At 47.9% G+C, this 16,067-nt stretch overlaps 1 protein-coding gene across 4 annotated transcripts in view; it reads left to right on the forward strand.

Moving 5' to 3' along the window:
- Positions 1-15,161, forward strand: part of LOC133372857 (procathepsin L-like) — a 19,484-nt gene extending 4,323 nt beyond the window's left edge. Inside the window, exons 1-8 of one of the 4 annotated variants that reach the window (XM_061601953.1) lie at positions 7,535-7,803; positions 8,149-8,290; positions 9,109-9,227; positions 10,220-10,378; positions 11,310-11,534; positions 13,742-13,901; positions 14,485-14,599; positions 14,869-15,161. In XM_061601953.1, coding sequence (XP_061457937.1) covers positions 8,158-8,290; positions 9,109-9,227; positions 10,220-10,378; positions 11,310-11,534; positions 13,742-13,901; positions 14,485-14,599; positions 14,869-14,968 — 1,011 coding nt within the window. In that variant the 5' untranslated portion in view covers positions 7,535-7,803; positions 8,149-8,157 and the 3' untranslated portion in view covers positions 14,969-15,161. Of the gene's footprint in view, positions 1-7,534; positions 7,804-8,148; positions 8,291-8,473; positions 8,599-9,104; positions 9,228-10,219; positions 10,379-11,309; positions 11,535-13,741; positions 13,902-14,484; positions 14,600-14,868 lie in introns of those variants that run through there. The other 3 variants (XM_061601951.1, XM_061601950.1, XM_061601952.1) reach the window with 3 other exon arrangements.
- The last annotated feature ends 906 nt before the right edge of the window (positions 15,162-16,067 follow it).

The following is a 16,067-nucleotide window of genomic DNA, read 5'->3' on the forward strand; positions in this document are numbered from 1 at the left end:
GCTCAGTGCAGGACTCCAACTTTAAAGCATCCCCCATAATTGGCTGTCCAGCTGCTCTTGAAGGCCTCCAGGGTTGGAGAGCCCACCACCTCCCTAGGTCATTGGTTCCATTGTCAAAAATGAATACACGAGTGAAAATAAAATTCAAAAAGGCATGAAATGATGAGAAAATGGCTTGCAAAAGTACCTTTGTCAAAACTGCCTACAACACTGTTTATTTGAAGAAATTCACAGTAAAATGGTGGAGAATTTTCCTGAGGATTTTTTTTTTCTAAATCGCAGATGACTGCAGAAATGTTAAGGACTGAATTTAACATTAGAACAGTGTGAAACTGAGAGACCCGAAATGGACAGATCTTTCCATCCCTAGTGCGGATGTGGTGTCCTGGAGGGTCTTGTAGGCTGGTTTCTGGCCATCCTGTCCTGCTACGGTGCGTGTGGATGTTCAGAGAGTCCAAAAAGTCCTCTTTACTGATGAGAGGGCTCTTTCCCCTCTTGTGCATCCAGGGAACACGGAGGAAATCCTCCCCTTTGCTCACTTGTCTCCCCAAACCACAGGCTGGCAGGGCTCGACAAGCGCCATCTGTTCCACAAAGGCGGGCTTCAAGACTGCTCCGCTTTGTTTACCCAGACGCTATTTTCTCACTGCAAGGTGCCCGGGGAGGCTTGCCTCCCAAACAGTGGAGCTTTTCACCCTGGAGATTTTGTTTGCCATTCGGGGGGGGGAGTGTGTCCCCCCCCCAAAAGAAGGCGGCTGAGATGGGCAAGGCCTTTTGGTGGCTGTGCCCACCTGTCTCTTCTGGGGGATTCCTGAAATAATCCAAAAAGCCACCTGCCCTCCCAGGCTAAAAAAAGAAAAGAAAAAAGAGGCGGCACTTGTTGGCATCTCTCTAGCAAAACCCCACAGGGCAGCTTTCAAAGAATTCCCACTTTGGGGGAATGTATAACCGAGACCTGGGTGGGTGAGCAGGGAGGAGTTGGTCTCTCTCAGCTCTGCCCACCGGGGTACTTGGTTCAGCATCATGGTAGATCTGAGGGTCGGGGAGGTGGGGTTGCTGTCGTCTATAAGAGTTCCATCTCACTCACCAAGCACCATGTTCATTCAGTTACTGGCCTGGAGTGTTTGCACCTTGTGTTGGGCCAGAGGGACAGGCTGGGAATCCTTTTGGTGTACCGCCCACCTTGCTGCCCAATGGCTTCCCTAACTGAGCTGGTGGAAGTGGTCTCGGAGGTATTGTTGAGATCCCCCAGACTATTAGTACTGGGGGATTTCAACATTCATGCCGAGACCACTTTGTCTGGCGCGGCTCAGCACTTCATGGTTTCCATGACAGCCATGGGGCTGTCTCAATTTGTTAGTGGTCCAACGCATGTATTGGGGCACACTCTAGACCTTGTTTTTGCTACTGAGCATGGGGAAAGTGATCTGGATGTGGGGAGTCTTACAACACTCCCTTTGTCATGGACAGACCACTGCTTGCTGAAGTTTAGACTTTCAGTAACCTCTTCCCTCTGCAAGGGTGGGGGACCTATTAAAATGGTCCGCCCCCGGAGACTAATGGATCCTGAAGGTTTTCAAAGGGCTCTGGGGGATTTTCCGGCTGATAGGACTGGCGCTCCTGCTGAAGCCCTGGTCGCTCTGTGGAATACGGAGATGACCCGGGCTGTAAACACGATCGCTCCTGCACGCCCTCTCCTGTGTAGAGCTCATACAGCTCCATGGTATACTCCGGAGCTGAGAGCGATGAAGCAAGATAGGAGGCGGCTTGAGCGGAAATGGAGACGAACTCCCGACGGATACAATTATGCGCTGGTTAGTGCTTCGACTAAGCTCTATGTAGGAGCAGTGAAGGCAGCTAAAAAACATCATTTTGCTGCCACTGTTAAATTATCTCTTTGCCGCCCAGCGGAGCACTTTTGAGTTGTCCGGGGGCTTCTCCATTCAAACCCTCCGGACACGGTGGAATCATCGGAGGCCCGCTGTAATCAGTTTGCCGATCACTTCCAGAATAAGATCTCATGTATCCGCCAGGACCTAGACTCTCAAGTTATAGCAGTAGATCCTAGTGAGATGTCCGGAGCACAGTCTTGTCCTGTTTTGTTGGATGAGCTTCAGTTGGTTCAACTCGAGGACGTGGACAAGGTGCTTGGACAGGTACGTGCAACCACTTCGGTACTGGATCCTTGCCCCTCCTGGCTGATAAAAACTAGTAGGAATGGAACAGGTAGCTGGGCCAAGGAAGTGATAAATGCCTCTTTACGAGAGGGAGTGGTCCCGGGCTGTCTGAAAGAGGCAGTGGTGAGACCACTCCTGAAAAAGCCTTCCTTGGACCCAGACAATTTTAACAGCTACAGGCCAGTGGCGAATGTTCCATTCCTGGGCAAGGTCTTGGAACGGGTGGTTGCTGGCCAGCTCCAGGCGCTATTGGATGAAACTGATTATCTAGATCCATTTCAATCGGGTTTTAGGCCCGGTTTTGGCACTGAGACAGCCTTGGTCGCCCTGTACGATGACCTATGTCGGGAAAGAGACAGAGGGAGTGTAACTCTGTTGATTCTCCTTGATCTCTCAGCGGCTTTTGATACCATCGACCATGGTATCCTTCTGGGGAGGCTCGCGGAGTTGGGAGTTGGAGGTACTGCTTGGCAGTAGTTCCGCTCCTACTTGGCGGGTCGTCTCCAGAAGGTAGTGCTTGGGGAACAGTGCTCGACACCGCGGGCTCTCCAATATGGCGTCCCGCAGGGGTCAGTTTTGTCCCCCCTGCTTTTTAATATCTACATGAAGCTGTTGGGAGAGGTCATCAGGAGTTTTGGAGTGCGTTGTCATCAGTATGCTGATGACACGCAGCTCTACTTCTCCTTTTCATCTTCTTCAGGTGAGGCTGTCGATTTGCTGAACCGTTGCCTGGCCGCGACAATGGACTGGATGAGAGTTAACAAACTGAAGCTCAATCCAGACAAGACTGAGATGCTGTTGGTGGACGGGTTCTCTGATCGGATGGTGGATATATACCCTGTCCTGGACGGGGTTACACTCCCCCTAAAGGACCGGGTTCGTAGTCTGGGAGTCTTTTTAGACTCTTCCCTCTCACTTGAGGCTCAAGTAGCCTCGGTGGTTAGGAATGCGTTTTACCAACTTCGGTTGGTAGCCCAGCTACGTCCCTATTTGAGTAAAGAGGACCTTACATCAGTGGTACATGCTCTGGTAACCTCACGTTTGGATTACTGTAATGCGCTTTACGTAGGGCTACCTTTGAAGACAGTTCGGAAGCTACAACTAGTGCAAAATGCGGCGGCCAGATTGCTGACAAGGACCAAGCGGTCCGAGCATATAACACCTGTTCTGGCCAGCTTGCACTGGTTGCCAATATGTTTCCGGGCTAGATTCAAAGTGTTGGTATTAACCTATAAAGCCTTATACGGTGCGGGACCACGATACCTTGCGGAACGCCTCTTCCGATATGAACCGGCCCGTGCACTACGTTCTGCTACGAAGGCCCTCCTCCGGGTTCCAACTCACAGGGAGGCCCGGAGGGTGATGACAAGATCTAGGGCCTTCTCAGTGGTGGCCCCCGAACTATGGAACAGTCTCCCCGAGGAAGTACGCCTGGCGCCGACTCTGCTCTCCTTCCGGCGCCAGGTCAAAACCTTCCTATTCTCTGAAGCATTTTAAGTTACACTGATTTACTTTTAAAAATGTTTATTGGATTGGATTGTTGATTGTATTTTAGTATTATTTTGTTATTCATTGTATTTTTATGCTATTTTATGTTCACCGCCCAGAGAGCTATTGCTAGTCGGGCGGTATATAAATTTAATAAATAAATAAATAAATAAATAAAATTAAACACAAACACACACACGAAGGTTGCCTTACACTGAGTCAGACCAGTGGACCCATCTAGCTCAGTATTGCATACACTGACTGGCAGCGGGTCTCCAGGGATTCAGGGAGGGAGGGTCGCCCAACCCCCTACCTGGAGATGCAGCCAGGGGTTGAACAGGAGACCTTCTGTTATTATTGTTGCTGTTGTTGCTGTTGTTGTTTGATTTCTATCCCATGCTTTCTCCCAGCAGGAGCCCCGGGCAGCAAACAAAAGCACTAAAAACATTAAAACATCATAAAAACAAATTTTAGAACTAAACATCTTCAAAAACGTTACTTTAAAAAAGCTATGGAAACATCTAAGATTAAAAGCATTTTAAAAAAGAAAGTTTCAGAACATATTACAAAGCAATTCCAGCACAGATGCAGGCTGGGAGAAGGTCTCCACTTAAAAGGCTTGTTGAAAGAGGAAGGCCACCGGTCCATTCAGTTCAGTATTGCCTACACTGGCTGGCAGCGAATCTGCAGGGTTTCAGGCAGGGGTTTCTCCCAGGTGTACCTGCAGATGCAATCAGGGATTGGAGCTGGACCTTCTGCATGCAAGGCAGGGCTAGGGCCCTTCCTGCATATGACCAAAGCGTCATGTGTGACTCTGGTAGAATTCAGGCTTAGTGGATGAGCGGATGGGGAGGCTGCAGTTTTTCCTGCATTACTGCTGCATCTCCCCCTTTGCACCCATGCGGCAGCAGCAGGAGCAGCGTGTGTAGGACGGTGGGAGGAGTTTTCTCAGCCTGAGGGCCGCATTCCTTTCTTGGAGGGCCGCATGCCTCGGCCAAAGAGGGTGAAGCAACAGAGCACATTTTGTCTTTGTTTCTATATACACGCTGACACTCCTCTCTGTTCTCCATCCAGGCAAGAGAGGGGCATTCTCAGCCCAAAGTTGCAAAACTCGACAGTTTTCAAGTGATCCATGGGGCAAAATAATAATAATAATAATAATTTGGCCACTATTAAGCTTAGAAAATATGCAGCGGAGAATGTTGCCCTCTGCTGTCGGACTTTGAGATTGCTCAGCCCTAGTCTGCCATCAGAATCGCGTTTGCTACCCAACGCCTATGACAATTCTGGTGTAACTCGATTGCAGCATAGCCAGGGTGTTACATATCTTCCCCCAGCTACGTGTTTAGGTTGCAATAAGAGAGCTTTGGCAGATGTGAGCCCTTACAGAATTATCTTCAAGAGCAGCCTTGGCCAACACGGTGCCCTCCAGCTCTTTTGGACTACAGCTCCCAGCAGAGCTGTCTCTGTTCAAGAGTTTTTTTGTTCCCGTTCAGTTCGGCCAAATGATCCTTGGTTTAAAAAAAAGAACAGAAGAAAGCATTCAGGATGTCCCAAGCTGCAGTGCTGAAGTCTACAATATACTTTGGATTTATTTATTTCCCCCAACAATTATGATCTTGAAGCTTAAAGGCCCAAGGAGTCAAAACGACATGTCAGAGGATGAAGTTGGAAATGAACTAGAAATCTACCCCAGTACAAGTTCCACTCAAAAACAAACTGAATCCACTTTCAGTTCACCTGGAAACACCAGATGTTGTTCAGAGATTATTTTTTTTGTAACTAATTCAGTGAACTTCTATGAAACTATGCTAGTTTATTCCAAGTGCTGGGGGTGATGGTCTTGGAAAAGAGGGTGTGGTCTGGTGAGAGTCCCAAGGGCCGGAAAGAGTGGTCTGGAGGGCCATCACATTTGGCCTCCGAGCCTGGGGTCCGCCACCTTTCCTTCATATGTTACTGGAATGCAAGATAAGACACAATTGAAGGAAAACTTTTTCCGGGGTTGCAGATCAGGGATAAGAACATAAGAAGAGCCTGCTGGATCAGGCCAGTGGCCCATTTAGTCCAGCATCCTGTTCTCACAGTGGCCAACCAGGTGCCTGGGGGAAGCCCGCAAGCAGGACCCGAGTGCAAGAACGCTCTCCCCTCCTGAGGCTTCCGGCAACTGGTTTTCAGAAGCATGCTGCCTCTGACTAGGGTGGCAGAGCACAGCCATCGTGGCTAGTAGCCATTGATAGCCCTGTCCTCCATGAATTTGTCTAATCTTCTTTTAAAGCCATCCAAGCTGGTGGCCATTACTGCATCTTGTGGGAGCAAATTCCATAGTTTAACTATGCGCTGAGTAAAGAAGTACTTCCTTTTGTCTGTCCTGAATCTTCCAACATTCAGCTTCTTTGAATGTCCACGAGTTCTAGTATTATGAGAGAGGGAGAAGAACTTTTCTCTATCCACTTTCTCAATGCCATGCATAATTTTATACACTTCTATCATGTCTCCTCTGACCCGCCTTTTCTCTAAACTAAAAAGCCCCAAATGCTGCAACCTTTCCTCGTAAGGGAGTCGCTCCATCCCCTTGATCATTCTGGTTGCCCTCTTCTGAACCTTTTCCAACTCTATAATATCCTTTTTGAGATGAGGCAACCAGAACTGTACACTGTATTCCAAATGCGGCCGCACCATAGATTTATACAACGGCATTATGATATCGGCTGTTTTATTTTCAATACCTTTCCTAATTATCGCTAGCATGGAATTTGCCTTTTTCACAGCTGCCGCACACTGGGTCGACATTTTCATCGTGCTGTCCACTACAACCCCGAGGTCTCTCTTCTGGTCGGTCACCGCCAGTTCAGACCCTATGAGCGTATATGTGAAATTCAGATTTTTTGCTCCAATATGCATAATTTTACACTTGTTTATATTGAATTGCATTTGTCATTTTTCCTCCCATTCACTCAGTTTGGAGAGGTCTTTTTGGAGCTCTTCACAATCCCTTTAGGAGAGCCATTGCTCTCCAGGTGTCATCAGGCTCTAGCAGCCACCCATTTCAGCAAGCATGCCCAATGGTCAGGGATAATGGGAGTTGCCACTCATCCAGCAACATCTGGAGGGCTGCCGACGCTCCCCAGCCCTGTTTTGTGTGGGGCAAATGCATACGCACAAACACTGAAAGGTACATCCTGGGCCAGCCCATTCATTTTGCCCCCAAAGCGCAGCTGCTGAGCTATATTTTGATCTGCGGGAGCAAAGAATAAAGCGTTGCTCACGGTGCATGTATGTGTGGAAAAAGAGGAAGCAAGATATTTTTTTTTAACTTTTGTTTCAGAGAAACGGAGAAGTGGGCAACTCATTTTGTTTCGGAATGAGTCAAGGCTCACTTCTGTCGGATGAACAGAAAACGAAGGGAATAGAAACTGGACATTGGTGCCGCTACCATGACGGATGATCAGACAAATCATGTTTCCCTTAGGCAGAGAATGAAGTCTTCCCATCACTTGAGCCCTTTGGACTTTCTGCTTTGCATGCATGAAATCCCCTCGGGCATCTCTAGGCAGGGCTTGGAGAGTCCCTGCCTAAAACACTGCAAAGCTGCTGCCGGTCTGTGTAGACAATACTGAGCTGGGTGGAGCAGTGGTTGACCTCTAAGGCAGCTCCTTATGTTCTTAAGAATGAAACCCCCGCCCAGTGACAATCAGGGAATCTTCGGGCTTTTGAGATTTCATACGGTCTCCCACAGCCACACGCGGCACTGTCAAAACATATTTTTTGAAAGCATAACGCAAAAAAGAAAAAAAATCCCAGCAACAGAAACTTCCCCATTTTTTTAATAAACAAAAAAATATGCAAGCTTGAGATTTTAGAGAGCTGGATCCGGCCACCTGAACTTCCCATCATCGGCAGAATCCAGTGCGTGATACAGACGAGCCGCGCTCCTTGTGAAAAACAAGTTTCGACCTCTGTCCCTGAGACGTTGCTTTTTGGGAGGGTTGGATAAAGCCATTTCTCAGAAAGCTCTGCACCTTGTACATGAGGAACTGTGGAGCGGGGGTTCCCAGGAGCCTTTCTCGATTCGAAGAGGCTTGGCAAATTTCTCTCCCACTTGCATCTAGAGACGGGTGGTGGAGAGACGGAGATGAGAGGTAAGGTGTGCGTTGGGGGAGTCAAAGTCAACTTGGAGAGCTTTTTGGGACATATGGTGGAGGGGATGGGGAGGAAGGGCCTTGATGAGAGCAGGCTGTCACTCTCTCATGAAGATGAAAAAATAGTGGCTGTTTTGACCTTAACATAGCAAACTATGGGATATCACTGTTCTGCCGATTGCAAAACAGTGTTATTAGGTTACTTGATAAATTCTGCTTGAAATGCAAACTGAATCGAAATTCTCACCCACCCCTAGCTGCCAGGCAGTGCAGGTGACTCTGTAGGCCAATGGGCCTCACTCTCTGCAAGGCCCCTTCTGATGCTTCTGTACTTTGATCTCCTAGATTAAAAGCATGCCTCTGATTGCGGCAGTGGCCCTGACCGGGCTAGTCTTGTTGAGGGCTTTTGGCACAGCGCTGGATCCGGGCTTGGATGAAGCCTGGAGAGACTGGAAGAGAGCCTATGCAAAAGAATACCATGAGGCGAGTTTGCTCTGGTCTAACTAGGGATTATAGCACACATGCGCCTTGAAAATCCTGACACCTGGAGCGGTGCACTCCCAAGCATGTGTGAAGTGCTGTTCTAGAGAACAAGACATGAGGGCAAAGCCCCTGTCTCTATGGGCATGGGAATTGGCTCAGGCCAAGCTTGGTGTTATTGGTTTGAGGGTTAAGGTGGAAACACCAAGTTCAAGGTTCTAGTTTTGGCATAGAAAGTGCTATACAGCTTCGGAACAGGATACCTGAAAGACCGTCTCACCCCTTATATACCCAGTCGATCACTGCGCTCTGCAGGTGAGGGCCTCCTGCAGATACCATCTTATCAGGAGGTCCGTTCTGCACAACAGAGGAAACGGACCTTTAGTGTGGTGGCACCAACCCTGTGGAATTCCCTCCCCTTAAATATTAGACAGACACCGTCTCTGTTATCTTTTCAGTGGCTATTGAAGACTTTCCTCTTTCAACAAGATGTTTAAGTAGAGACCTTATCCCAAGTCTGCGTCTGTGTTGGAATTGCTTTTTAATATGTTCTTAAACCTTCTTTTTAAAAATGTTTTTAATTTTAGATGTTTTGAAAGTTTTGTTTAAGTAATGTTTTTGACGATGTTTTGTTTTGATGTGCTTTAAAGTTTGTTTTTATGATGTGTTCTTGGGGCTTTTGTTTGCCACCCTGGGCTCCTGCTGGGCGGAAGGGAGGGATATAAATCTAATAATAATTATAATTTCTCTGCAATTTCCAGTCCTGATACGGGTGGGTTCACAGAACATGCCTGTTCCTCATTCTGTCAGCTTCTTTGCAGGCAGAAGAAACTTTCCGGAGAGATGTGTGGGAGAAGAATCTACAGATGATTAAACAGCACAACATTGAGGCTTCCCAAGGGAAGCATACCTATGACCTGGGCATGAATCATCTTGGCGATTTGGTAAGCGGACTCCAGCTCATATCTTGGGTGGACTTTGCCACGCTAAACCCAGACAAGATGTCTGACGGATGGAAGGAGGTAGCAGTTTCCGTCCCATCCTTGGTTCATTGCAATCAGCATTGTTTCCATTCTGCTCCAGTGAAGCCAAATTAATGCAGGACAATTAGTTTAAATGCATTTCATGTCAAAGCCAGCCACCTAACAATAATAAAGACCCACAATATGCAAAGAGTTCTGTACTGAACTCTGTAATAATAATCTAAAGATTCAAAGAAGTCCAAAAGAAATGAAGTTCATAATGTAACCATGAATAACGGCACACTAGTAAATACAAATCCGTTTCAGCTAAACGTCTCCCTCAGATCTTGCTATAAATGTACTGTCCTTGCCAGGAGCAATAATAAATTCTATTGCAAGTGTGGAATTCCTCTTATGATTGATATAGGCAGCTGTGTCCATATGGTGATTTGTTCTGCAAATATTAACTCACTGTAATTTCAAGCAATTTTAAGGCTTTTCTTGGAGGTGTGGTTGAAATATAGTCTTGCTTAAAATTCTTTATTGGCCAGAAACCATCTATTGGAAACAGCCTTGTATATTAATTGTTACAGTGATTTAATACGCCAAACCTTTTGCATATTTTGGGCATTTAATATTCTTATTGTACTTCTATGCAGCCTCGCACATTGCAGGTTTAAAACAGCCATTTAAAATTTCCGAGAAGGTCTAAGCAATACCCCTCAGCATCTAATCTTTCATTGCATGTTCTGAGACATTGTGGCAAGAGATCAACTCACAGCCACCCACCAGAGGGCCCAGGGCCAGCAATGGCGCATGGAACGCAACAACAGCTCTAAGGAAGTGGTGGTGGTGAAGCTTTGATGCCGATTCTGCTTTTCCTTATTTTGACAATTTATCTGCTGCTTGATGTCTCTAAGTGGCATGTAGAAGACTCCGCCCAGTGAAACTAAAAATGAGCTTCCCTTTCCCAGACAAAAGAAGAGTTTAACCAAAAGCTCAACGGCTTCCGTTCGGACCTGGATGAACAACAGAGCGGCAATGTGACCTTTTTCGAAGGATCTGCCACTCTGGAGAAGCCCAAACACATAGACTGGCGCACGAAAGGTTATGTCACCCCAGTGAAAGACCAGGTGAGTTGATAGCAAGTTGGGAAACCAGGGGTTCAAATCCCCATTTGGCCAGGAAGCGCCTTGGGTGACCTTGGGCCAGACAAAGTAGTGCCAGTGGCAGAAGCTTGGCCTACCTCATGGGGTGGTTGTGAGAAGATGTGGAGAGAGGAGGCAAGGCCTCACCATGCACACTTTGAATTGTCTACTCAGAGAAGACCCCCTGAAATTAACAAACGTAAGCAAGTCATGGGTGGTCTCCACTGTTGGTCCTATTCAGAGTAGACCCAATGGAGTTAATAGACATGACCAACTTAGGTTCATTGATTTCAATGGGCCTACTCTGAGCAGAACTTAGTGGAACACAACCTGATGTCCTGTAATTTCAGGGGGTCTACTCTGAGTAAGATATAGTCAAGCAGAAATAAGTTTTACTGTATATTTAAATTGTTTTTTTCCTGTACGTTTTTTATTCACTGTAAACCGCTCTGTTTTTTTAAAAAATGAAATAGCAGTATACAAATTTGTGTAAATAAAACTTGATGCCCTTTAATTCCAATGGGCATACTCTGAGTAGGACACAATTCTTTGCTTTTGCTTCTTTTCAGTTGGCCGTCACTCTTCCTGTAGCTGTAGTCCAACTGTGAACCCCCATCCTGCAGGGCTTCATTTGTGGCCTCCGCTTCTTAAGTGGTCCAAAGTTGAACCCAGTGGATTGCGGTCTCTCCCTGCAGTGGTGGCTAGTGTCTCCATGTCAGTGGGAGGCAGTGGGATCCGCGTGCAAACTTTCCAGGAGCTGCCCAAGGTTCTGAAACCAGGACTTTCCAAGGTGCTGTCCAAGGCCTTCAGCACCTTGGACGGCTCCTTGAAAGTTCAGACTAAAATGTGGAGCGGATCCCACTGACATGGAACCACCTGCCGCCATTGCCTCCCTGATCGTTCTCTTCTCCTGCAGGCCGACTGTGGCTCTTGCTGGGCGTTCAGTGCCACCGGTGCCCTGGAAGGCTTGCATTTCAAGAAGACCCGCAAGCTGGTCTCGCTGAGCGAACAAAACCTCGTCGACTGCTCCAGAAAGCAGGGCAACCATGGGTGTGAGGGAGGCTTCATGAACTGGGCCTTCAAGTATGTGGTGATCAACAAGGGAATCAACTCGGAGCGCACGTATCCCTATGAGGCGCAGGTAATGTCTGAACAGGAGCTACTGTGTTGTCATCGTGGGGCATAGGCATAGCCCATTCCTGTCCCCTTCCAATTAAGCTGGTATGGCACAGTGGGGAGGAGAGCCTGGCTGGGAGTCCAGAGTCTGTGAGTTCAAATTCCCGCTCGTTACTCCTGGATGTCAAGGGCCAGCTAAAGATCACTCCACAGGGAGTGGCTCGGGTTATGTGCCCTGCCATCTGTGCAGCCCTGGGCAAGCTGCATAGTTCCAAGGAGCCCAGTTGTCCCCCAGCTGGCAGTTGCAGACAAGGAAGGGGCTGGCTTGTGCAGCTGGGGCAAGCTAAGCAGGCCCTTGCTAGCTGGGGAAGACTAGCCACAGAGGGAGGCAATGGGAACCCCCCTCTGAATGCCGCTTACCATGAAAATCCTATCCATAGGGTCGCCATAAGTTGGGATTGACTTGAAGGCAGTCCATTTCATCTTTCATTCCCTTCCAAGAATCCTGGGAACTATGGTTTGTTAAGGGTGCTGGGAACTACAGTTCCCGGCACAGGCTTAACGAAAGGTCGCATCCACATATCAATTTAAAGCCTGTTCTCCCCACCCCGGCCAAGAATCATGGGAACAGTAGTTTGCCCCTTACAGACCTACAATTCCCTGCACCTGTAACAAGCTTTGGAGGGGAGGAATGTGCTTTAAACATATGGTGTGGATGGGGCTGTTCGTTGGGCCTATGTTGGGAAATGTAGTTTACCCTTCACAGAGCTACAATTCCCAGCACCCATAACAAACTACAGTTAACAAACTACCTGTAACTACAAACTATGGGTAACAAACTACCCGAAACTACAGTTTCCAGGATTCATTGGGGGAAGCCATGGGCTTTAAATGTATGGTGTGGATGGGACCTAAATCTCAGATTTTTTCTGTTTCTTTCTTGTCTGCCTCCTCCTCCTCTTCTTCCTCTTCTTTCCTGTCTCCTGTTTTATTTTGCTTGCTAGTTTCCTCCCTAGGAGGGAGGCAATGGTAAACCCCCTCTGATGAATACAGCTTACCATGAAAACCCTATTCATAGGGTCGCCGTGAGTCAGAATCGACTTGAAGGCAGTCCAATTCCATTTTTTCCTCCCTCGCCGACTTCCTTCCTTTAGCAAATAATTATCTTCCAAATGCCTGTGGACAACTGGAAGGAGAGAAGATTTACTGAAGACATCTTACCAAAAAACTGAAAATCCCACCCTTACTCCCAGCAGGAGCCCAGGGAGGCGAAAGATTTGGCCCTGACTCTACAATTTCCCAACTTAGGGTCCTCTCAGGTTACCTGGAGAGGCGATAAAGCCACTAATGGCCACATTCCCATGCGACCAGAGAGATAAGGGCTGTTTTGGATATGAAGGCTTCCCACTCTTCCAGATGGCTGTGTTCAGTGGCTATTGCTAGACATGCTGGCTATGCTCCGCCTCCACTGTTGGAGGCATCATGGTTCTGGAAAGCAGTTGCTGGAAATTGCAGGAGGAGAGAGCGCTGCTCTTGCGCTCAGGTCCTGCTTGTGGGCTTCCCATCAGGGGATCTAGTTGGCCACTGTGAGAACAGGATGCTGGACTAGATGGGCCATTGGCCTGATCCAGCAGCCAGACTCTTCTTGTGTCTCTGCTTGAAAACCTTCAGCGAGGGAGAGCCCAGCGCAGTTTTGCCTCCAAGGTCAGAGCCAGGATGTTGCTGAATGCCAGTTGCTGGAAACTGCAAGAGGGGAGAGAGATGCTCTTGTGCTTAGATCCTGTTTCTGGACTTTTCAGAAGAGGCATCTGGTTGGCCTGCTGGTCTGATCCAGCAGGACTCTTCTTGTATTCCAGTGTTCTGTCCTCGTGCAGTGGAGGAGCTCATGGGGCAAGACAGCTTAGTTAGCGAGCAAGTGGCTCCAAGGCATTTCAGCACCATGAGTAGCTCCAATACTGGACTAGATGGGCCCTTAGCCTGATCCCACAGCCAGGCTCTTCTTATGTTCTCCCTCCACTGTCAGAGGCAGGATGCTTCCAAATACCAGTTGTTGGAAATCGCAGGAGTTGCTCGTGCATTCAGGTGCTGCTTTTGGGCCTCCTGTCATGGGCTGCCCAGTGTAAGAAAAGGATGCTGGACTAGATGGGCCCATTTTGGGCTGATCCAGCAGGCAGGATCTTCTTACATTCTTAGACACAAAGAGTGTAAACCCTGGTTGCCGTTTCTTGGCAGGACGGGCCCTGCCGGTTCAAACCGTCGGACCGGGCGGCAACCTGCACCTCCTTCGTCAAGATTGCAAAGAAGAACGAGAGCGCCCTGGAGCATGCTGTGGCCAAGGTGGGCCCAGTTTCTGTTGGGGTGGATGCGAGTGACTTTATGCTTTACAAGTCAGGTAAGGTACAATTCTGGGTAGCAAACAAAAAGCTGCAACGTTGCTGCAGGAGAGAGGCTGGTCACCGAGCGACAGTCTACAGGCAGAGAACTTTGTGTGAGGTTGCAGGAAGTGCGGTCAGAACAGCCCTTGTTCAAATGTGTCATAGAGCCGTTTGAAAAAGGAGAGGGAAGCTCTTCCGAGCAGGGAGAAATCAGTGGACCCCTGGTGCTTTGACCAAAAGCTATTTCTAGCCATTAAACGGGGAGATTGTGTTGTATTCAGCTATGTCCTACTCAGAGTAGTCCCACTGAAATCAATCGGCAGGACTACCTTAAGTCTCTCATTGTCATTTGGTCTCCTCCGAGTACAATTTAGTTGGAGACAATCCCAAGTGTTGGAACAAGCGAGCCTGCCTGGTTCATTTGTTCAGTGAGCAGATCCCTATGTTGGCCACTGCAGAACTTTGGGTTTTGGAGGGTCGGTTGGGGCAGAATGCGAGGCGCCTCTTCCTCCCAGTGACTTGAGCATGTGCAGGAAAGGGACTGACACTGTTCTCTGTTTCCCCCCCTCCCACACCATTCTCCAACTCTTCCTCTGCCAGGAATCTTTTTCCGCAAGGGCTGTGGTGAGTTCTTGAATCACGGCATGCTGGTCGTTGGCTATGGCACCACCAAAGAAGTAAAAAAAAATAAAAATTATTGGATCCTGAAAAACAGGTGAGAGAGAGAGGAAATGTGGGGAGTGCATTGGTGCAAACCAGCAGAGCTCTCCTTAGGTTACCAAGCATGAGCCCCTAACATGGGTGTGGGGAACCTTTGACCCTCCAGGTGTCCCCATCAGCCTCAGCAAGCACGGCCAAGAATGGAATGACGGGAGATGTAGTCCAGCAATACCCGGAGGGCTAAAGGCTCCCAAAACCTGCCCTACTGGAACAATTTGTTATAGAGACCCTCTCTCTCTCTCTCTTCATATTCCCCTCCCACAGCTGGTCTGAAACTTGGGGTGAAAAAGGCTACATGCGGCTGGCAAAAGGACACCACAACCAATGTGGCGTAGCAAGCGACGCAAGTTACCCCACCCTGTAACCAGCTGACGGAGGGCGGACAGGATCTTGTCTTTCAGAACCTTCCCAAGCTTCAGAGTGACGGACAGTCAGGCTTTTTCACGGTTTGCAGACAGGGCAGGCTTGAAGTTCTGGATGTTTTGCTCAGAAGCTGCCCTGAAAGCAAAGGATATAGGGATAAACGCCATTAAAATAAATAAATAAATAAGATTCTGCATGTATCTGACAGTTTTTGAGCAAATGCTTGTGTTTGTAGGTTCTGGAGAAGTCTGCATTAAGCGTGAATGAGTGCAATAAGTTCTTTCTCTGTATATAAAATTCAAGTGAACGTTTTAGCACTACTTATTGATTTAAAATATTCATTGCAGAGTCTTGGAACTCCCAGGCTTAACTCAGAACTTTTATGATGGGGGGAAAGATCTTGAAAGATATTTCCCTCCTGTCGGTGCAAGAGGCAGTGTGCTGTAGAGATTAGAGTGTTGGACTAAACCAAGGGAGACCTGGGTTCAAATCCCCACTGGGCCATGAAGCTCACAGGGTAACCAAGGGCCAGTCACCCTCTCTTACCCTAACCTACCTCACAGGGTTGTAGTGAGGATGAAATGGGGGGTTCTGTCAGCTGCAACCATCTGTGAAGTGTGCTGTAGGGGCATCCTGCATTATAAATCCCATGCTGAGCTAGGGTTGTACTAGTTGACCTTTAAGGTCCCCTTCAGACTGCATGATTCCATTGTTTTATTTATTTACTTATATTTATTTATATACCAGTTTTCAGGCAGACCTTACAAAGACGTCTGCATAAAACGATGTAACAACAAAGGGCATCGGTAACATTTCTGTTACAATAAAACACAAAAAGATAACAGTTTCATTCAATGAATGAAAGTCTAAACCAGGTTTGGGAAACTTTATAGTTCAGCAAGAGCCAGAGGCCCAAAGGTTCCCCACATAGGCTTCAGGGGAAGCCATGTGCTTTTAAATGCTGTGTGTAATTGACCAGAAGAGAGGATGAGTCACCAAAGGGTTAAGCAGTCCCTACTAGATCAACTTTGCCCATTTTAAAGATGGCCGCCCCGGCATCTCGAGGAAACAAGAGTCTGCGCATGGGCGAAGAACGTGGT

This window comes from Rhineura floridana, chromosome 18 (genome assembly GCF_030035675.1).
Source record: "Rhineura floridana isolate rRhiFlo1 chromosome 18, rRhiFlo1.hap2, whole genome shotgun sequence".
NCBI lineage: Eukaryota > Metazoa > Chordata > Lepidosauria > Squamata > Rhineuridae > Rhineura > Rhineura floridana.